Source organism: Pelmatolapia mariae, linkage group LG14 (assembly GCF_036321145.2).
Source record: "Pelmatolapia mariae isolate MD_Pm_ZW linkage group LG14, Pm_UMD_F_2, whole genome shotgun sequence".
Classification (NCBI taxonomy): Eukaryota; Metazoa; Chordata; class Actinopteri; order Cichliformes; family Cichlidae; genus Pelmatolapia; species Pelmatolapia mariae.
Genome location: NC_086239.1, coordinates 39,866,359 through 39,888,568, shown reverse-complemented (window position 1 = coordinate 39,888,568; position 22,210 = coordinate 39,866,359). Strand labels below are relative to the sequence as shown.

The 22,210-nt window shown below is 49.1% G+C and overlaps 1 protein-coding gene across 2 annotated transcripts; it reads right to left on the bottom strand.

Annotated features, from left to right (window-relative positions):
• Window positions 1-376: 376 nt before the first annotated feature.
• wdr62 (WD repeat domain 62) lies at window positions 377-21,971 on the bottom strand. 2 transcript variants are annotated; one of them, XM_063493762.1, is made up of 33 exons: window positions 21,736-21,971; window positions 21,069-21,160; window positions 18,883-18,945; window positions 18,728-18,785; window positions 17,241-17,408; window positions 16,541-16,678; window positions 16,271-16,453; window positions 15,748-15,899; window positions 15,476-15,665; window positions 14,795-14,926; window positions 14,564-14,718; window positions 14,396-14,487; window positions 13,982-14,107; window positions 13,814-13,884; window positions 13,456-13,577; window positions 12,191-12,266; window positions 11,995-12,106; window positions 11,844-11,907; window positions 11,659-11,766; window positions 11,485-11,576; window positions 9,827-9,879; window positions 9,487-9,702; window positions 9,232-9,305; window positions 8,989-9,146; window positions 8,343-8,456; window positions 8,157-8,268; window positions 7,950-8,022; window positions 7,536-7,617; window positions 3,763-4,042; window positions 2,397-2,590; window positions 1,408-1,497; window positions 914-1,011; window positions 377-726 (listed from the first exon to the last, which is right to left on the bottom strand). In XM_063493762.1, the coding sequence occupies exons 1-33, from the start codon at window positions 21,838-21,840 to the stop codon at window positions 508-510; spliced, it is 4,062 nt and encodes a 1,353-aa protein (XP_063349832.1). In that variant the 5' UTR covers window positions 21,841-21,971; the 3' UTR covers window positions 377-507. The 2 variants fall into 2 exon arrangements, with proteins under 2 accessions (XP_063349832.1, XP_063349833.1); XM_063493763.1 differs by having other exon boundaries at window positions 9,232-9,296.
• Window positions 21,972-22,210: the final 239 nt, after the last annotated feature.

Below are 22,210 nucleotides of genomic sequence, written 5' to 3'. Positions count from 1 at the left end.
TGGCCCGGTGGATTGGGCTCACATCAACCATGCTGAATCCAGAGAACTGGCTCCGGCCTCAGCACCAGGAGCGCTCTGGCCTGCGGCTCCTCCTGGAACTGATCCGGATACAGATGTTAAGGTGTGCCCCTGTACAACAGCCAAATGGGCAAACAGCTGTGGACATGGCAGAAGCAACATGAAAGACAGCTGACGTCTCCTGGCTGCATCGCCCCCCTACTGGCCGCCTCGCTCTCATGGTTTTTTGATGTGATGTCACCAATCTTCACATCCTTTTGCTTTCATGTTCATTTCTGACCGTCACGTTTGATCTGACACGTCATTAGCCCTGTTTGTAAAAGGTTCTGTATGAATAAAGTTGGATTGAAACAGTGGCCATAGTTAAAGTAAAAACAGCGTTTATTAGGAAACATGAAGTATTTACAGACAGTGACTGTGATTCACACTCAGACACACACAGACATAAGGTGCACACAGTTTAATACTGATTTAAAATCCACCATCGGCTCACACACGCTTCATTTTCTCCTCCACCATCTGCAGCAGCCGCTCAGAGTACGTCTCCAGCAGAGACGCCGTCCTGCTGTCCTCCAGCTGACCGCAGGGGACGCTGCCGCCTGACTCCCGCAGCACCTCCTGCATGTCAGAGCGAACTACGTCAAACGCCTCCAGCATCGCCGACGACACCTGGAGACGTCGCTGCGAGCCAGCGAGCGTTGCGCCGAGCTGCAACACAAAAAACAAAGAAAACGTGAGGCGGACACTAATGGACAAACACGTGTGTGACACTTTAAATTTGATTTTCTTTCAGCGATTCAGAAAAACGACAAAAGAAGAAGAAGAAGAAAAAAAAAGAAAAGTGACTATTTTACATCAATGTTGATATCCTAATGAAAATGTGTGAAGAAGAAACCTTCTGGTAAAGATGGATGGCTCGTCTCGCCGTCTCCCTCAGCTCGGCAGCGACCTGAAGACACTGCACGCTCACCGACTCTTCGTCTCCTCCCGAACCTGCACACAAACGTCTGTTCTTACAGCCTGAAGGACAAGCATGGCATCATCGTTAGAATACGCTGTATTCTTTCTAACAGCCAGCAGAGGGCGATGTAACGGACAGTTCTGGAAAAACATCAACGACTTTATGGCTCAGTAACTAATTTTAGTTGTGTGTTTTGTCAGGATTATCCGGGGCATGCTCATTGTGACTGACAGACCGTTAGCCAAAGTGTTAGTCAATGAGCTTTGGTTTCACAGTAAGATCCGCCCCCTGTCATGGCGAAAGGGTGGTGTCTCGAAATCAGCAGGTGACATCACGGCAGCTATGGCCTCTGTGGACCTGAATAGGGCGCTACACAGCGATCCAAGCAGCAACATCATCATCACAACTTTACAGAAAATTACCTTTACCTGTGTGAGTGGGGCGGAGCCTTTCCATCAGAGGGGAGGAGGACGAGGTGGGCAGGGCAGAAAGCAGCGAATCAGCTGATAGAGAAACATCTTTAAATGAGACCAGAAAAAGACGAAGTGATCAGAGCAGCAGGTGTACGAGGTCAGAGGTCATTTAAAACAAATATGAGTTATATAAAACTATAATGACGATTATTTTAGGAGAAAAGATAAAAGGGTAAAAAAAAACCCAAAAAAACTACTGTAAATGTTACAGTATCAGGAAGAAAATATATTTGTGTCAGAAGTTTCCATCCAGGAGCATAAATGTGAGGATGAAATGACTGTACAGTATACAGCTTTGAATGTATTTACATACAGTCAGACCAATGAATGGTGCTCAAGAATTTAACTGGACAAAGCTAAGGCTACAACTGGTGCAGCTTATAAAGGATTTGTGTGACAGCACTTCTGGGACTGACCAATACTCAGAACAGTGAGAAAGTCCAGGGAACATTGTGAAGGTCTAAGAAGGACCACTGCAGATTTACACAAGTTAGGAAGGTCTTTAGGAGTCATTTCTGAAGACTCCAGGACATTTGTATGCAAGTTATTCTGATGTTTCAACACCAAGATCTGGAAGAAGATCCAAACTCTCACTCTCAGATGAGATGAAACTGGTTAGGATGTTCAGGGACAAGTCTGCAGACAAGTGGACACCCAGCTTTACATCATCATGGACTGAGAGGGTGCTGACCCAGAAACAAGCCCCCACTCTAGCATCAACACTTGCAAGCTCAACTGAAATTTGCAGCTGCCCACATGGACGAGTCAAACGCCTTCTGGAGAAAAGACTGATGGTCAATGAACGCATTCATACCAGGAAAGTAACCATTTTAAATTCATTCTGCCAAGAGGAGCAGTCACAGTTACACCAGAAGCTTCTTCATGTCTGCATCTGTTTGATGCAGCTAACAGAGTGTGTGTGTGTGTGTGTGTGTGTGTGTTACCTGGATCAGCTGTTATTCTCGTCTCCGATGGTCTTCGAGCTTCTTCCTTCATGGAGGCAGGGCAGGTGATGACCTCACAGGTGGTGGGTGTTGCCACAGGGGTCTGGATTAGAGTCTCCTCTATGCTGCTGACACTACACTTGTCAACTATGAGCTGTGACATCACCTGAGTGGGCGTGGTCCACACCTGCAGGCTGACAGAGGGTTTGTCGAGGTCGATAATTCCCATTTTTATCATAAAGAAACCAATAAAAAACAAAACAGATGCTCTCACAGACGTTCAGTGAGAGCATCTGTTCTGCTCTCACTGAACAGACACTTTATTAGGTACAGCTTGCTAGGATCCAGCTGGACTCCTTTTTTCCTTCAGAGCTGCTTTAATTTTTGGGGGTTCTGCAAACAACAAGCTGCTGGAAGCGTTCCTGAGGTTTTGGTCCTCGTCACACCACCACATGGCTGCTGCAGATTTGTGTTTTGAGTCGTGGAGCGGTGACCCGCTGAAGACGGTGCACTGTGATCATACAGACAGCAGCAGCACTCGGGCAGGCTTCCACACGCTACCAGCAGCCTGACCCGCTGATACAGGCCGGATGGATCATGCCGTTTACACCAAAATGGGACTCTACCATCTCACTGCTGCAGCAGAAACGAGGCAGACCAGTGTTGCTGAGTCTGGACTCTAGTCTCGGTTTCCTGTTCTTAGGCAATAGGAGTCCTCCTGCCTGGTGTTTGGTACTCAGGGGCCACGACTGAGAGCAGGAAGGCTGCACAAAGGGTCATTAACACCACCCAAAACATCCCTGGCTGCCCTCTGACACCCCTCGAGGCCATCGCCATCCTCCTGTCTCAGGTACAACAGGGCCATCACAGGTGAGCCCTACACCCCGCCCACCACCTGTTTGACCCGCTGCCCCCTGATCAGTGCCTCAGGTCAGTCAGGTCCCACACCCGCAGCCTCACTAACAGCTTCTTCCCCCCACACCCCACCCACCCACCTGAGCCTGTGTGACCCTCATCACTCAGGCCATGTGTGCGCCTTTCTCCTATGTCTGAATACATGTCACCTGTGTTTCATTGTACTTGTACAACAACAATAAAGGACTATTCTATTCTAGTCTATTCCAGATGTTGAACAGCAGCTTCCACAGCTGAGAGTGTTATAAGACTTCTATAAGTCTTCATTCATGTGGTAATAACTGAAATGAAGTGATTTTAGAGCTCGTCTCCTGCGAGTCCTCGCCTCTGCTTTAATAATGTGTACATGTGTGAGAAATGAGTCACCTTAAACCAGGACTACATCGGTTGATGGAAAATGTTCAGTAAAGACAGGAAAGCCCAGCTGGTGTGTGGGGGACTGGGGGGGTACCTGCTGGTCTGGTCCTGGTGGTTGTCAGGTTTGCTGTCCTGTCTAGCAGAGAGCAGGGTGGAGGCTGGAGGCTGGCAGTCTGCTGGAGAGGGGAGGTTCTCTTTGTTCTCCTCCAGCGTAGGCGTGGAGGAGGGCGAGGAGGTAGAACCCGGAAGGTCCCGGCTCAGTATGGCCCTGGAGCTGGCTGTGGTTCCCAGGTATCTGAGCCGAAGCGCCGACGGCTGGTCCGCCACCTCCTCGCTGCAGCTGTTTTGGGCCGTGATGGTTCTGGAGGTCACGTCTGATTGGTTAGAAGAGAGCAGAATGTAAGCGAGCTTCGATCAGAGCAGGAAGTGGTGTCCCTGAGCTCCATTCAGATAAGATCGTTTCACAAACACAGTCACCCGATTCTGTGAAGATTATTGATAAGGACAGTTACAGCCAGGCTTCAGATACCTCATGTGAACACACCGTCTGTGACCTTTGACCCCTAAACATTCCCACCACCACAACCATGATTTGCTGCACAAAGAAAATCGGAAGACGCCACACAAACACCCAGGTGCCCGCAGCGGTGTGCAGACACACCTCCTAACGTCTTTCTGCACAGGACGACCAGCGCGGTGTTTCTTCTGCGGGGTGTGCCACGGCGATGGGGCTGATGGGAAATTGCGCAGGAAGCTCTTCTATGGAGGGCTGACTGTCGGCAGCTCGCTGTGAGCACACAAACACATGGTTTTGATTTTGTGAGGAGTCCCTCAGAGAGACGTCCTGGAGCCTCTGTCGCTTCTCTTACTGCTGTTTTTTAACTGTTACAGCACAGGAAGTGTCGGAGGTGCGGTTTTTAGGCGTGCGAGTGCGCTTCCTCTGCTTAACCACAAGCGTGTTAACTTTTATCAAACAAATGAGTGAAGAAAGAGACACGATGAAGCTCCGGCACGGCACTGCAGTGACTGCACCTGAAACACTGAACCTGACGCTGCTCAGCTCCAGCCGAGCTCGCCATTAGGGCTGGGCCATATTATACCGTTCACGGTAATACCGGTACAATGTTAGGCAACGATAAGAAAATTAAATATCGCGATAGAATATGGGCAAAACACGCATGCGCAGTGCCTTTGTTTTCATACGCACATGGCCGAAAAAGCACGGCGGCAACGGAGAATGAGAAGGGAGAAAGCGGATTGTTGAGTGAAACGGATGAACCAGAACTGGTTTGTAAAAATGCTGCAACTTCAGTGGTGTGGTGTTTGTCTGTCAGATACACAGTAAAGCACTTTTTTTTTGTAGAACATGCAAGCGGCCGTCGTTATTGCCGTATTTGTCGGACTAAGGTGCTGCTAAATCTGGGAGTAATCTGGGTCCTAAACTCCGTCCCTTCAGGTCCCAAAGTCAAACGAACACTGCGGCATCACTGAGAGTTAAAAACTGTCTAAATTCGTTCATCTTTAATAAAATGATCAGCGTTGCTGCTTTACCAGGTTTAACTATGAAGTTTAACATCCAGGCATCCATGAAAACAGGATTTATTACATTTAACGGAGTTAGAAGTTAGCGGAAGTTAGCTCGCTAGTTTCGCTAGTTACCTAAACATGATATAGCATGTTCTGACTGAGAGATTTCTGAAAAAATTCAAACGTACAGCTCTGCTATCACTTCCAACATAAATGAAGACAGAAAACTAAACAGCAGTGACGTTTGTAGAGTTACTGAAGTTGGGCTAGCTGGTATATAATGATGTGCTACGTGATCGCTAGCTACACAGCTATGTTAGCATAACAAACAGTGAAGCTGCAGGATGAACGCTAACGTGAGGGTTCCCGATGGTTAGGGACAAATGCAATCGCATGGCAGGATGCTGTAAACGGACCAAACTTCAGTCAGGAGAACAACTGAGATAATCCATCCACAATATGAGGTTAGTCATTAATATACTGCAACAACATGGGAATAGAGCAGCTGTGATAGAATACAGCATTAATGAATCAATGGTACAGAAGTGGAGGAAGCAAGAAGAATGAGTTGAATAAAGTTTGATTTATCTGACTGCTTTGTTTCGCTTAATGTGCCTTATAATCCCGTGCACCTTATGGTCCGAAAAATACGTGTTTGATTTTTTATTTGGCACACTGCAGTTTAATGTTGCAAAGCACCTCTTTTTAACTTCAGTGGATATTATACATGGTTATGCTCAGGATATGTCAGCCCATTTCTACTGGAAATGCCTTTTGGTTAAACTTTCAGCAAGGAATTTGCATTTGCACTGTTAAATTTTTATATGGCTTTAATGCACATAAAAAACAGCTTCTTGTTCAAGTAAAATAAATGGATGGGGTTTTTTTTTGCGCTAGTAAAGTTGTGGAGTTGTATTTTGTCTCGCAGAAATTATATCGTCAGTTATATCGTTATCGCAAATTTTCAAATATATATCGTGATATATATTTTTGGCCATATCGCCCTGCTCTACTCTCCATCACATCCTTGCAGTCAGTTTTAATCTTGATTACTAACCTGATTAAACATCATCCAGTGGGCGGTGTTGGTCCTAAAAACGCTGTTTACAGTGATCTTCAGCTAACTTTGCTTTTAATTCACATGAAATATTTTCATATTAGGAAACAAAACTGTGGTTTTAAAAATGTTATTCTGAACTTAACAAGTTTAGATTAAACACAAAATAAAAAGACCTTTGCAGCATTAAAACTCGAACCATCACGTTCGGCTCATTTCATTTTCAGACTGGAGACTAAACTGTAATCTGTAATAAACCTCTGCCTGCCTTTCACACCGTTCCACGTCTCTGCACAGCCCTGTGTGTGCGTCTGCAGGACCGTCCTCACTAAAGCGGAGCAAAGAGGAAGCGTCAGAGAATATCGGCGGCAAACGTGCACACATTATCTGATGTACACTCACATCCTGCTCAACCACAAACCTCCAAGTCGGACGAGCTGAGACTCCAAACCTTGTCTGAGGACGCCGCAGCACGAGCCTTAAGAGCGGCTTTGGGCAATATGAGAAGGTGGCAACACTGCTTTTAGAAATAAAAACAAAACACGCCTCTTTCTATTAAACTGTAGATTAACTCAGGTCATGACCTGCACTGCACCAAATTACCACCAGAGGGCAGTCTCTCCCAGGGGCTCAGCTCCGTCATCCCAGCATCAGTTTTCTGTTTTTATTCCTTAGTTCAGCAGGACTGAAACTTTATTTGAACTTTTATGCAGATGTGTCAGCTGTTGTCTGTTCTACTCTTTGGTCATCACTTTATTCCAATAAAATGTAACTTTATGTTATCCAAATAGAAACTAATAAACCTGAAAATTTGGTCTTAAATACGGATTTTGTCAAATCTTAAGTTCAATTAGAACAATAAGACGAAATTATGTTTTTGATTTCTTCCATTTTTCCACTGAAAACGATCAAAATCAGCCTCAGTGAGTGTGATAATGTCAGGAGTCCATATCTCTAGTTAGTCCCTGTCAGGTTATTTTACCAAATTTCATAAAGTTCAGTAAAACGACTGTATGAATGATTCAGATCTGAGTTTTCCCATCCACTGCTCCTTAATTGGCCGTCGCCATGGTGAACCCTGTCATTACTCACAGCTGTCAGTTTGTTGAAGCCGCTTCCTGAAACATGGCAACTGCGAGGACCAATCAGCTGTTTGGGAGCAAAACGAGGAGCGCGTGCCGTCGCCATCTCTGATAAACGTTTGAGTCATCGAGCCAGAAACACAGAATGTGACCGAGCTGCTGTGACAGCTGACGTTTCTCATGCTTTGACAGGAAACTCACCTCCTCCTCCTGCTGCTCCTCCTCGGTTCTCTCCCTCAGTCAGCCCGGCTGATGAGACGTCGCTGCTCGACTCTGAGTTCACCTGAAAAACAAGTTTCCTCTTCAGCGTCACAAACCTCAGCCGTGGCCGCTCTCAGGCGTGCCCCGACAGGTCAGAGGCTCATGCTGTATTCTGGTAGCATCAAGTTTGAGGCGGGGCTCTGGAAACGCCCACATGCATGTAAACTAACTGTCGACTGTCCCGTGTCATTATTTGTCGCCTGAAAATGCTGTAAAAATGAATTTGTTTTGTAACTGAAGGGAAAATTTGGAATCAGGCGTTTGCCTCGGTTTGAATTCCAAGAGGAGTGCTGAGCGAAGGCGCCACTCCTCATGTGGACACACCCCCTGCATTACAGGCTTGTGTGCATTTACCGATGTGGTGCTGATGTTGCTCTCCTCCGAGATCCTGGTCGGGATGGAGATGGGAGGCGGAGCTCGGCTCGCCCTGAAACAGCAGCAGAGACAAGATGGACACAAAGTCACATAGGAGTCAGAAGTGACGGAGGCAAGTGTTACAACCACTGAGTGACCCTGCAGGTCAAAGGTCACGGCTTCACTGAGGATTGTGGGTAAGCTGACCTGATTCTGTCCTGGAAGCGGGACAGGAAGCGGGTGGAGATACTGAGTCGGGGGTTCAGGAAGTGCTTTTCATCCGGAGGCTGCAGAGTCTTCAGGTCTGTGTCAAACTTCTCTGCAAGGTCAAAGGTCATGTTAGCAGCTCAGTAACTGTCAGAGGATGTCAGTGATGAAGATGTTGGTCTTTACCTTCGCTCAGACCGGAGGCCAGAGTCTCAAAGTGGTTCTTCAGAGAGTTTCTATCCTCGTCGTCCTCCAAACCCAAACTGCCCACTGAGCTGCCCTGACTCAGGGAGTCGGTGTCTGAAACAGAAAGGGCAGAGCTTGTGATGACATCAGTGATGACTCGTGGTGGGAAACAGAGGAAGGTGCACCTCTTATCACTTATTTTGAAAGGTCTGATTGTCCTGTGAACTTGCTGTAACAGATTGGATGCTTTTATTCTGAAAATATGACAAAACTAATCATTTTAAAGCATCCTTCTAAACTGATAAGTTACTTTACCTCAGTGGGTTCCTTTATTGTGAAAACCCCTCGATCCTAGGTTTAAACATGTTGAACACTTTCTAACCAAGTGAAGGATTTTATCATGTAAAGCCGACACTAAAGAATTTCTTAACCTGAGGGACTTTTATTTTGAAAAGCTAGCATCTAAGGATTCCAATCATTTAGTGTCTCTAAGTGGGAACTTTTCCTATTTTAACCTGATATTAATTGATTAATTGATTGATTTTAATCTGATATTGTTCTGTGGGCTTTTATTTTGAAACTGACCCCTGGAGAAGTGAGGCTCTGTTTTGAGCTTCCTGTAAAGTTTTTAGGATTAAACTCTGACCTGGGTCGTGCTGCTGCTCCAGACTTCCTGCTGATCCCTCAGAACAGGCGGAGTCCGGACTCAGCTGAGTGCGCCACACAGGCTCCTCCCCTTGACCTCTGACCTCCAGCTGGCTCAGTGACTGCTGTGGAACGGAAACACCCTCCACCTCAAACTCGCTGAAGACAAACATTGGAGCGTTTCAGAAACAGACTTCATGAAAACAGCAGCATCATGATCATCATGGTCAGGTGTAACCCTCACCTTTCAGGGGTGGCTGTGGTGTTGCTAGGATACAGGATGAAGGTGTTGTGCTCTCCACCTGCTGTCTGCAGCACCTGAACATCAGTCAGTCAGACTCCGCCCATTTCAGCCACCACAACCTCATTAACCAATTACTCAAACTTCAAGCTTTGGCCATCTTGACGCCCACCACCATCACAGGTTGTCATGGTTGCGATTTACAGTCAAAAAAATAATCAATATTAATATTCATTGATCCGGCAGCCTGTTCCTTACCTCTTCCTCCTCATCCTCCAGCAGACACTCCAGACTCTGAGGGTGGAAATCCTCCTCCTCCTCTTCGTCCTCCTCCTCCTCCCCCTGGCTCTTGTTGGGACTCGGAGAGAAGTTGGAGCAGAAGGTCAAAGGGTTCATCTGCTCCGCCCACCGACTGCGCACTTGACGAGGCTTGCTCTCCGACTGGATGGTGGAGGAGGCTCCGCCCTGTCCTTGCTGAACACACACACACACACACACACACACACACACACACACACACACACACACAGTCTATAGCGTGGTCGATCATTATCTGCGAGCAGATTGATGAGCTGAAGTTTAGAGGGCGGAGACTGACCAGCTTCTTGAACCACAGGGGGAGCTTCCCGTTGGTCTGAAGCAGTGGAGCGTCTGAAACAAACAAGTTCGATCAGGACAGAAAAGACTCATCGTTTTGGTTTTGGATCACGGCTGATTCACAGAAACACTGGAACTTTAGCACAAATGCTTCCTCCGGGCTGGCAGGGCTCAGTCTAACGTCTGAAGCTGTGAATCACCACAGTGAAGCTGAGCTTAGGAAGCCAAACTCCTGTCTGAGCCTGAGGGAGCACTTTCAGCTCCTGAAACAGACCTGCAGCTTTCAGCGAGTAACTGAGGATGCTCACAGATATGACTCACAGCAGGAAGTAGCGGGCCCACGCACGTGTCATCAGGAATCCCCTGACCGATATGGGATCTGCACCTTGTGCAAACGGTCCAATCTTTGGACCGTCTCAGGTTTCACGCTTTCACTTTCAGACCTGACCTGACGAGAGGCAGCAGAGATGCTGAGGCAGCCTATAAGGGGAGGACTGAGGCCCACTACAGTGACAACCATATACAGCAGGTGTGGAAGGGTCTGCACACACTTGAAGGCCGGCAACACCACGACGTCAGAGGCTGTGCTTGCGGAGTAGCAGAACAGTTTGTCCACCTCAAAGCGTGTGAAGAGAGAAGCTGAAGCTGGAACACCGGAGTGAAGCAGCTCTGCTCACCTGGTGCAGGAGCGCGAGGCGAGCAGAGCCTCTCGAACATCATCGTGTCCTGCCTCCATTGTTACAGCGCTCCACACTAACCTCGCCCAACAAGAAGAACAGGGGCGTAGTGCTAGGCTGCTCTTTGTTGGCTTCAGCTCCTGCACTGACAGTAAAACTGCAGGATGCTGCTTCCTCTCACCACCTGCTGCTGGACCAGAAAGTGTGCATACAGTCAGAGTGGGTCCCCATCTTTCCACAGCCCCTAGCCTTGATATCAGCTCGCCACAGGGCTGTGTGCCAAGCCCTCTACTGTACTCATCACTCTCACACACACACACACGTCAGTACAACGACACCGGCGTGGTGGAGCTCATCTCCAGTCCCGATGAGACAGCATACAGGTAAGAGGTCTGAAGGTGGTGGTGTGGTGTGCAGACATCCTGGTCCTTTAAACCTCCAACACCAAAGTGCTTATCACTCATTTCAGGAGGAGGAAGTCCGACCTCATCTGCATCAACGGAGAGTGTGTGGCGAGGGCGCCCAGCTGCAACTTCCTGTGTGTGCACATGGACGCAGACTTCCAGTGTAAGTTTCTTCTGCGTGGTTCACCACGGCCCAAAAAAAAAATCATAGGACTCTCCCGTTTGTCCCTGAAGGACCGCTGTAACAGCTGCTGTCTCAAAAGGGCACGACACGCAGCGGCAAGGGGGAGGAGACATATTTGTACGTCCTGCAGAGGGCTGCTGCCCTGTGCAGGAGCCTCAGGAGCAGCTTCCACAGCAGGAGCCCTCACAGTGCTGTACTGATGTTGTTTTTGCACTGACTGTATTTATTCTATTCTGTGTATGCGATACACGTTTGTGCTCTTGTCTAATGACACACTGATGTGTGTCAGTACCACAGCTGCGCTGCACAAAGTATGACTGTGTAAACACAACAAAGAGTTCAGCTGTTTGTTTCACTGGACTGGAGAAACCGCTCTCAGTTAACTCGTCCTCACCAGGACACGGGTCCAGCCTGCAGGGAGTCCTCCGCTCCTCCTCCTCCATCTGAGGCAGCTGAGAGGAGGGCACCGTGATGAAGGTCTCCCTCCTGAAAAACACCATAAAGCAGAACGTGAATTAAACCCAACATCTTCTGCACCTTCTGCAGCGTCCAATCGCATCTGGTTTACCTGATGTTCGGCTTTTTGTGGGTTTCAGGTGCAGCGCTCAGCCTGACGCCCCGCCTCTTCCTCATGGTGCTGGTCATCTGAGCGTCCAGCCGCCACACAAACACACAGCTACACAAAGCAAAGAGTCGGTCAACGCTTTCCTGCACATCAGTCTGAGCAGCGTGTCGTCCGACCGCTGAGCTCACCTGTCTCCTGACACCGTGATCAGGTGTCTGCAGTCCTGACTGAACCTGATACAGGTGACCAGCTCTGAGGAGACACCGCAGCAGAGACACGTTTAGCTGACAGTTTAAAACTCCTCAAAGACACAAGCGTGAAGCTCGGGGATTCGCTCACCTGAATGGCCAAACAGGGTGGCAACGCACTCTCCTGACTCGTAGTCAAAGATGGTGATGTTTTTGTCGGAGCAGCTGGTGGCGAAGAAGGAGCCCGACGGATCCATCTGAACCTGCAGCTCCGATTGAGACAGATCGTTTCAGCTGCTTCCACGAGACACACCGATAACCCGCAATTATTAACCCCGCCCCCTCACCTTCAACAGGGCCCCCTCATCGCTGGACGAGCCTTTCAGACACTTCTTCAATTTTCCTGTTTCCACGTTGTAGACCCTGACACGCACACACACACACACACACACACGGTCACACACACACACACGGTCACAGCTTTGAACCCATAGCTTCGTGTGCACTACAGCGGTGTTCGGGATGGTACTGGGATGAAGTTCAACAAACACTAACAAAACATAAAGATCTGCTGCTGCAGCACCAGAGCCAAACACCGTCGAGTGCGGCCAGGATTAGAGAGGAGCACCCGATGATGACAGCGAGCAACCAAGAGTCCACTGAGCTCGTGAGACGGGATGGAAAAGCTGCTGTTTGAAAGCACGACTGAAGTTACAACATCCCCGACAGGAAGCTGCAGGGCTACGAGCCTCTGCTTCTGTAGACTCAACAGCTGGACTCGCAGCGATAAAACACACCGTTTTTATTCTAACGTCAGAAAGGTCATGCTGTCAATCTCCGTGAAATACCGAGGCTGCATCGCCTTCACAAACACGAAATTCATATTCTCCATTCTGCAAGGGGCAAAACTGTCCACACGGGGTTATAGGTCACGTACTACTGAGCCCGAGTGACCAAAGCTTTAGTAAAACCATCCAATATCATTTCCTGACCCCTCCCTCAGTGCCCCCGTGTATCAGGGCAGTTCTTCGTCCCCACCGTTACCAAACGCTGCTCTTTAAGGATTCATCTGACTGATTAAGCCCCCCCCATACTGTAAAGTGTTTACACGACAACATTAGGAGCTGTCAGGTGACTTGTTCAAGGTGCTTTATATTGTAAGGTAGACACTACCATAACACATACAGAGAAAAACCCAACAATCATATGACCCCCTATGAGCAAGCACTTTGGTGACAGTGGGAAGGAAAAACTCCCTTTTAATAGGAAAAAACCTCCAGCAGAACCAGGCTCAGGGAGGGGCGGGGCCATCTGCTGTGATTGGTTGGGGTGAGAATTAAATGATCCAACCGGTCGCGGTTTCAATGTTTGAATGAAACTGAAGGTGCCGTCTCACGGGAGTAACCTTCCCTCAACGCCCGCCTCGTTTTCCAGATTACCTTCAAGGAGGAATCAGAATCATCTTTACTTGATATCAGCTGATATCTGCCCACGTGATTAACAGGGCTCATGACGCTGCGTCACCTCGCTGCCTCTGAATGAGCTGTACAGCCACAAACCTGCTCTTAACAACACGTTTCCAGCAGCTGTGACCACGCTTAGAGTTTCTCACCTGACGTTTCGGTCCTGACAGGCGACGGCGACGTGCGTCCGGCTCGAGTCCAGGTCCATATCGTACAGAGTCGTCTTCTCCACCACGTGGTGACTCCTGGAGAACTGCAGGCCCTCCGAAGTCTGGACCACAACGAGTCGTCCCGGAGCATGGAATCATGGGAAACAGACGGTGGCACCAATCAGCAGGTAAACAAAACCAGTCAGGAGTTTAACCGAAAAGACTTTCCAGAAACAGAACAGGGGGACAAACGAAGCACAGAGCTCAGAACAAAAAATCAACCAAGACCAATAAAGACTTCAATGAATCGACCAATCAGAAAGTGGATCATCTGCACGCGTGCACGAGGGAGTCTCACCTGCTCAGCTGTCTGGAAGTAGATGCTCTTATCAGCTCCACAGCTCACGAGTCGAACCTCCGGGCTCTCACCTGCAGCACAGGTAACAAAGTGACATCGCTGTGAGAACACCGACGCACAGGTGCGTATGGAATGAAGGGCGGCGTCCTGTGGGCGGAGCTGGGGTACCTGTGAACTTGACGGCGGTGATGGAGGCCGAGTGGTCGTTCAGGGTCTGCTCCAGGCTGTAGTTCCTCTCCAGGTCGAAGACGTGGATGAGTCGGTCTCTGCTGGCCGACGCCAACAGCTTCACACCTGAAACGCCACAAATTGCGTCGTCACTCAGGAGCCGCGCCTCACACAAGCCCACCCCCACAGAACCACGCCCAGCCAGCAGGGCTGAGGGTCTCCGATGGGCGGAGTCAAAGACAAACGCGCCGAGGTTTGGATTACTCTGAGGCGCTGCTGATCTGCATCTTCACGTCCTCAGCGACTGATGCTTTTCTGAAGCCTTCAGACTTAAATGTTAGCTTAAAGGCACACGGACGCAGACCGAGAACGATGGCGTGTAGGACACTCGCCGTGTGTCCTGGGACGTCCTACCTGTGGAGATCGGGGAGAACTCCAGACACAGCACCTCCGAGTCGTGAGCCTCGATCTTCACCAGCTCGTCCAGGAACTGCAGCCCGAAGATCCTGAACACAGAGACAGAAACGAGTCAGCCGACCTCGTCCGCGTCCGCCGAGCTAACCGAGCGCGCTCAGGTCTCACCGCAGGTTTCCGCAGCGGTCTCCGGCCGCCAGGTGCCGTCCGTCCGGGCTGATGCAGAGCACTTTGATCCCCGCCTTCCCGTCAGCTCCCGCTGCCTCCCCCTCTGCCTGCAGGTGCTGCGTGTTCTCCCCCATGTACAAGATCCTCAGCAGGTCCTGGGAGCAGACAGGAAGTCGTCAGAGACGAACAAACAAAGAGTGTAATTTGGTTTTGTTACTGCGTCAGGCTCACGTTGCTGTAGAGGTTTGTGTGTGCGCCGGGGGGGTCGGAGTGCCACAGTCTGATGGTGTTATCGGACGAGCAGGTGAGGAAGGATGACGGAGGCAGGCAGGCCTGCGCCGGCTCCGGCAGCTCCGGGTACACCTGAAGAAAGTACAACGAGACCCAGAGTACTTCAAACTGCTCTCACCGAAACAATGGTACGGAAGTGGACGAAGCACGAAGAATGAGCTGAGTAAAGTTTGACTAATCTGACTGTTTTGTTTTGCTTAATGCGCCTTATGGTCTGAAAAATACGGTAATAGTTCTAGTAATAACTGTGGTACTTTTGGCTTTCCTGGCAGTATTTTAGCAGTATGTGCAGTGCCATCATAGTATTCTGGAAACAGTCCTGTATTTCTGGCTCTTCCAGCAGTATCTGTAGTACCTCTGGCTGTACAGGCAGTATTACTTCTTAGTAGTTTCAGGAGTATTATTTCATATACTGAAGGAACATAACTAGCAGTTTTTTGCCTCTCATTGCAGTATTGTTGGATCTACTTGCAGTACTTCCACAACAGCTTCTTGTAGTATATCTGTCTCTGTGAATAGTACTTACAGCAGTATCCCTGCGTTTCTGGTTAGTATTTATGGGAACATTTCTAGCAGTACTTCTTACAGTATTTCTTGTAGTACTTGTGGCGTTACACCGACCTCGACGCTCCAAACACAGCCGCTGTGGTACAGAGCAGAGTACAGCTTCCTGGCGTTCCTCACGTCCTTGACATCCCACACATACAGGCTGTGGTCATTGTACACACAGGTCAGGTGTCTGGCAGCGGGGTCAAAGGTCAGAGCCAGCGTGTCCGGGTACTGAGCACCAGGGCTGGCAGGTAGCAGGCTTCTGTGGAACAGAGTGAGCAATCAGGAGAGTTCTGCTGTACACGTTTGGAGCACGTTTTGGGCTTCATTTGCAGTATTTGTACCCGCTTTGAGCGAGGTCGACTCCCAGGCGGTGCGGCCGGTGCAGCGTGGTGACATACTGCAGGTTGGACGGGCCGAATACTCTGATGACGCCGTCGGCACAGCCACAAAAAACGAAGCTCTCGCTGACCGCCAGACAGCTCGCCGATGACGTCTGTGAAGGAGAAGAGCGGCTCAGAGAGGAGCGTCCGGGCGCTGTGGCGCCGTCAGACCTCGGTCAGCTTCAGTCATGTATAAATATCAAACATACCCGCCTTTTAACTGTGTGACTTTAGGACTGCGCTTCAAAGCTGTCGTTTATGAGAACGCTTCCTGTCACATGACTCACACTCAGAGTTCTTCACTTATTTTAATCACGATGTTTCTGATTGGTTCTAAGATTAGATTCCTCATGTTTACTCATCACAGACATAATTAGTAGCACTGAAAGTATATTTTGTAGTATTTTGTAATCGTGCCTACAGGTGCACTATCTAATCACACAGGTGCGCATATTTAGGTGAGATGTGGGCGGAGCTTGCCGACCTTCAGGTTGACCCAGGCCTCCAGGTGTCGGCTGCTGTTGAACAGACACAGCAGGCCGGAGCTGGTGATGCAGTAGGTGTTGGACGCCGTGCGGCCCCGCCCGCACGCCACCCCGCAGAACACGCTGTTCTTGTGGTCGCCTAGTAACCCCGAGCGGCCAATCAAAGGCACCGTGCTGTTCACCTGTGCAGAAGGAGAAATCAGGTGAGCAGTGACTTCAGATGAAGGCGAGAGCAGCCGTGATCGGCCGATGGGACGTCAGGCAGGTACCCGTCGTTCTTTGGAGGCGTCCAGGTACCAGAACTTGACGTGGCGGTTTCCTGCGGTGACGAAGTAGCTGCTGTCCTGGGAGAAGGAGATGGCGAACACGCGGCTCGACACTTTGTTGGAGGCGATGATGGAACCTTTCTGAAAAGCAAGAGAACGGCGGCCGTCACAAACGTTCCCCAGGTTTACTCAGCTCACACCCCCACACTGACGTCCCGCTTTGATTAAAAGGTCATTATTTCTCAGGTGTAGCTGAACTCTGCTCACAGACTTGGATTTATTGGGCTTGTGTTTAATGTTCTGGCTGCTGTGACACATGAACATGCTCTAATCCTGTCAGCTGAGCAGGAGCGCTGGCGTCCCACAAAACAGATATTACAGATACTGCAGTATTCACACAAACAGTCTAATCTGTAATTTACGTGCAATGATTCTGATGGATCAGCTGACCCACGACAGGCAGAGGCGTCCTGTGATGAAGTCAGGCACACGGCTGCTCAACAGAAAACTCATCTCTCCTGCTTCATAAGTCTGAGCATCGCCGCCTTCATCTTCATCACAGCCACAGAGTCAGCGAGTGACATTTAAAGTCACCCTGCTGTGACACACGCGCACAGCTCGACTCTGCCCTCTGGTGGCTGCTTTAGTTCATGACCAGGTGAGCAGTGTGTGTGTGTGTGTGTGTGTGTGTGTGTGTGCTCACCTTCCAGTCCCACACGCTCACAGTCATGTCGTGCTGGTATCCCACAGAGACGATGTAGGAGCTGTTGGTGGAGAACGCCACGCAGGAAATGCCGTACTTGTGACACTGAACCTCGGCCACCTGACCTCCATCTAGCTCCCAGACCCGCACGCAGGGCATGTGACCGCTCTGAGAGAGAAAAACAGGTAACAGGTGTGACGCGTGTTTGTTCCTGACAGATAACCTTTAAAGGTTCAGCGGTTCTGTGAGGAGGAGGCTCATTTCTCTGCTTCCTGCTTTGAATAAACAGCTCGTGGAGCTCGTAGGTTTAATCATGTGACGGAGACCAAACGCAAGTATCAAATGCGCGAGTATCGGCCTGACGAGTCTATGTGTGCTCGTGTTTTGTGCATCAGTCCTCTGATTCTCCAGCTAGCGTCCGTGGGCCGTCTCCAATTACTTTTACAGACAGACTAAAGGTGCGGCGAGGGGCGGAGGGTGGGTGGCTCCGCCTTTCACAGCAGACGCGGCTCTGTTGGCTTCATCAAGTGTGAGAATTAGACAGAAAAGGGTGGAGGTGCCCCTCCAGGCTGGGAACAACTCCTCTACATCAGAACCAGGACGCCCAGGGCCCGCTCCTGTCAGGAAGTCCCAGGAAACGTATCTCCTGGCTGGCTTTGGAATGCCTCGACGTGCTCATCACCGTGAACCCTGGGAGCTTCACCGGCTCCACGCCCGAGTTACCTGCACGGCGTCTTCATGTTAGGGGGAGTAGGGCTGGTCGATATAACGATATATATCGGATGAGGATATAAAAACATCTATCGTTTCATTTTACGCTATCGTTTGTTTCGTGGTGTCGCAAAATAAACTGTTTATGGCAATATTTTTTCATTGTTTTGATGGTCAGTGTAGTGGCTATATTAATTTCTTAAAGTTCTCTCTTTCTCTTATATTTAATATAACCACACTACGGATGGACAAGCGCCTGTTTTTATGCGTTGTGGTTAGCAACAACGACGGTAACAGCATCGCGTGTCCCCTTGTTTATGTTCCACATAAACCTTTCACAATAAAGCTCAAGATCCTGTTGAGACTTTTCAAAATAAACTGAATGACGTGAAAGAGCAGATTATTTACGGATGAGAAGTGAAAAAGAGCCGCCAGGTGCTAAAAAATAAACCTTAGACTAAAACGTTAGAACAGGCTTTTCCCCGCAGCACGCCGTGTAATAAATACTCACAAAGAAAACGGTGGCCGTTATGTCTAAAAATGTATCGTTTCATGCATCAGTTAAAACACTCGACTCCAGGTACATGACGCCCAGCTGGAAACACTTCCCGCAAGACTAGCTTCCCGAGATTCACAGAATTTACAGAAAATGTTACATTTTTGTGATTTATATCGTTATCGGGACGATAGAATTCTTATATCGGGATATGAGATTTTGGTCATATCGCACAGCCCTAAGGGGGAGGTAGGACAGAGTCAGGTGTGTAGGTTCTTACCTCACCGGTGACCAGGTGCTTCCCATCGTGAGAGAACGCCAACGCGCTGAAGGGTTTCCTGAAACACACAACACAGGTCAACACTTCTGTCCTGAGCAACACGCCCAAAGATCACCTGACCTCGAGGGTCCACCCCGAGCTTAAGGTCAGCGTACCTGGAGGCGCTGATGATGTGACTCTGTTTGTTCTTCTTCGGGTGAAGCAGCACGACGACACACCTGCAACACACAAACAGGTTCACTGGGGTGAAGAACACCATCTGCTGCCAGCGCCATCGCCCAGGTCACATGACGAACTCCACGAGTTTCACCACAAACAGAAAAACTGTCGTAAAGACATTTTTAAAATGGGCCGTTTCATTTACTCAGATAGCAACACGCTACGGCAACCACAGCCAGTCACGCTCATCTGCTAATCCCACCGAGGCAGATGTGAAGCAGGAACGCTGTGACAGAGGAGGAGAAAACAAACGCAGGCCGATCGGCGCCACCGCCCAACGGCGAGTACAGTTCCATCCTCCTTTTCTGTCTCACACAGTTTGAGTCGTGTAGTCCTGGAGCGTCAAACACTGAAGCAACTAAACACCACAAATACAAATAAAGACTCGGTGAGCAGACCCACACTTTATACAAGACACGGAGTCAGAGTCCCCGTTACTGTATTTGATAGTATTTTGACCCTTTAACAGCCTTAAATTTGAAGTCAGAAGTCAACCAGAGACTCAGACGATGCCTTTGACACAAGGACCGTTACAAACAGGTGTAGTTTCATCAGTTTACAGACTGTCTGAGCTCTGACTGCTTCGTGCTCCTTTTATTCTGTTGGCGGCGGGTCGCTGTGGATGCGTCTGCTGCTTTCAGCTAACATGTGCGTTACAAGAAGAGAACAAACATGGAAGCGCTAAGTGTTCCTGCACATTCATCAGGTCAGCTGGTGTACGGCCCCAGTTTATTCAGCCTGATTAGTGTTTGTAAAAAGTGGAAGTGCTTTCAAACCGCTGCAGAAAAGAAGAATTAAAGTTGGTCTAAAGAATCAATACTTCCTATTGATTACCCAGGAAAGATCAATGCTTTAGATCAGATAAAGTAAGCACACGCTGGACTATTGAATGAAAACACCATCAAGCTGACTTTGGCCCATGTGGCAGAACGTGTGACATCAGCATACCTGCAGAGAGCTCGTCACCCGTCTGCCACACTCAAGATCTTACTTCATTTGAAATGTGTGATTTCAGATCAGAGGGCAGCGCAGCGTCAGTGAAGGAACGACCAGACTAATCTTTGATACTGATCTGAGGTCAGCTCTATGATAACTTATGCAGATAACTTCAGGTTTAACTGTGAGTTTACAGTCTGATGAAGGCAGGTCACCATGGTAACTGACCTAACATGCCCCGAGCTGGGTCATGTTCTAGATCAACAGGTGTAGATGGGCAAATCCTGACCAATCAGATCTCTCTCAGACCGTTTGAGCGTCTGAAGTCTGATTTTTGGCGGTTGGTTCCTGAACAGAGCACCTGCGTGTCTTCTTTCCTCTCACGGCGTTAAGCAGCATCATGAGGTAACACAAGTCTGTTAGCTCACACGCACACACAGTCCACGTCTCTGATTGGCCACATGCTACCGACAAGCTCAGAGCCAGACTGATAAACCACCTTTACGTGACTGCCGATGCCAGGAAAGAACAGAACAATATCCTGGGTATACTGGGAACAGTATCCGAGTGTTACAGTCATCCATGTTTCATGTGGACAGTCAAAATGAACAATAAGTTACTGAACCTGAGATAAATCAGCACGCACACCCACACGTGCTAGACAGAAAGGAAGTTCAAGGATGAGAGCAGGTTTCACTTTAACCCCCTTATTCTCCACCTGTCTGTGTGAAAGCTTGCAGGTCAGACGTTTAAGGATGCCAACGAGCTCTGCTGCTGCTCGCTGTGTGTCAGAGACACAGCGGCTCCACCAGAAACGCCACCAGCATCATCCCGACGTCTGCTGTGGCTGACTGAGACTCCTCACACCGAATCTGTGATCGGTGTGAGAAAGACTGTGGGTGCTGTAACAGCCTCTTTGTTTCATTGACCTCAGAGGTTTCTTTCCATCTCTCAACCGGCTGCTGACAGCAGCAAAAACTGCTCATTACTGAGGTTTGCTTCACAGGTGGAAACCTCACTGGTCTGAACTGTCCGGCAGCTCAGCCATCAACCTGCCCAACATACTCTCCATCACTCATGACAAACCCAACCCAAACCTTGGGTTAAACCCTGACGTTTATTCCCTAAAGCCCGAATCCTGCTTTACAGCACAGAGCTCTGGTGGCTTAAAGGAGGCGGGACTTACCCTGCAGGGTAGGCAATGAGTCCTGTGTTGGGGTCAGAGGTCAAACCACTGCTGCTGGCTGTGCTGATACCCAAGACTTTCTCCAAAAAGACCTGAAACAATAACACACACACACACACACACAAGTCCATTTAAAAATCTCATGATTTAACAGTACTCACCGTGCACACAGGTCGTTTCCAGTGATATAAGCAGAGGCCTCCAGCTCACACAGAACAACAGTGCACACTAAAAATACCGAGACAGCTAAAACCAGAGTCATCTAAGTGAAACTTGTTTTCAGCAGATGAAAACTGATCTCAGGAACATTAGGAATCAGCTGCTGTGGGATCAAAGCACGCTGTTTACATGAATCTGTGCCTAAAATAAACTTTTAAGAGAGTTTGTGTTAACTCCCCTTCAGCATGGAGTCTGTGTGAGGAGGGGACAGCCTCTCCCTCGGTCTGTTGTCTAAACTCTAGCCTGTGGCTGTAGCTGCTGTAACTTCGCAGCGATTTAAACTCCGCAAATTCAAACTTCTTAATTCGTAATAATAAACAGGCTCTTAGCCTCCAGGCCTCTCAGGTGCTGTTGATACAGGCTGTAAGCTAACCCGAGTTCCTCGCTAAAACTCTCACAGCTAACGGGACTGTGACGCTAGCAGTTAGCCTGTTAGCTGAGGCTGTACCCGGCTGCTGGAGCTCCTCTTCCCGTGGCTCTGTCTGCTCTTCCTCCCGGCCGGTTGCTTCCTCTTCGCGGGGTTGGCCGAACCGCAGTCCGCTCCCTCTGCCATGACAGCAGAGGTACTTGACACTTTAACAAAGTTAATAGAAATACTCGGGCTGATATCAGTCTAAACACCGAAGCGTGGGTACATAAACGTCCCACAAAGAGAGCTTCTCCGCGGGTGATGAACTGCTGACAGCCGCCTGCGTCGTATGAACTGTCGCTACAGGAAACCTGACACTTTTGTCTGCGGCGGGACTCCGGTTCAAACCAAACCCCGCCCACAAAACAGAGAACCAGCCAATGGACAGCGGAGGCGTAGAAATCCCGCCTAACGTCGCCAAACCAGCCAATCAAAAATCCGTACCGTCGCTATCATGATCATTATTATTATTATTATTATTATTAACATAGCAATAACAATAGTGACTAGAATA

Bases quoted from the DNA above. Each gene is read 5' to 3' on its own strand.
- wdr62 (XM_063493762.1), bottom strand. From the start codon at position 21,840: ATGGCAGAGGGAGCGGACTGCGGTTCGGCCAACCCCGCGAAGAGGAAG. The intron at 18,786-18,882 runs GTACGCTGACCT...TGTGTGTTTCAG, and splicing joins CACATCATCAGCGCCTCCAG to GAAACCCTTCAGCGCGTTGG. The intron at 17,409-18,727 runs GTAAGAACCTAC...TTTCTCTCTCAG, and splicing joins AGCACCTGGTCACCGGTGAG to AGCGGTCACATGCCCTGCGT.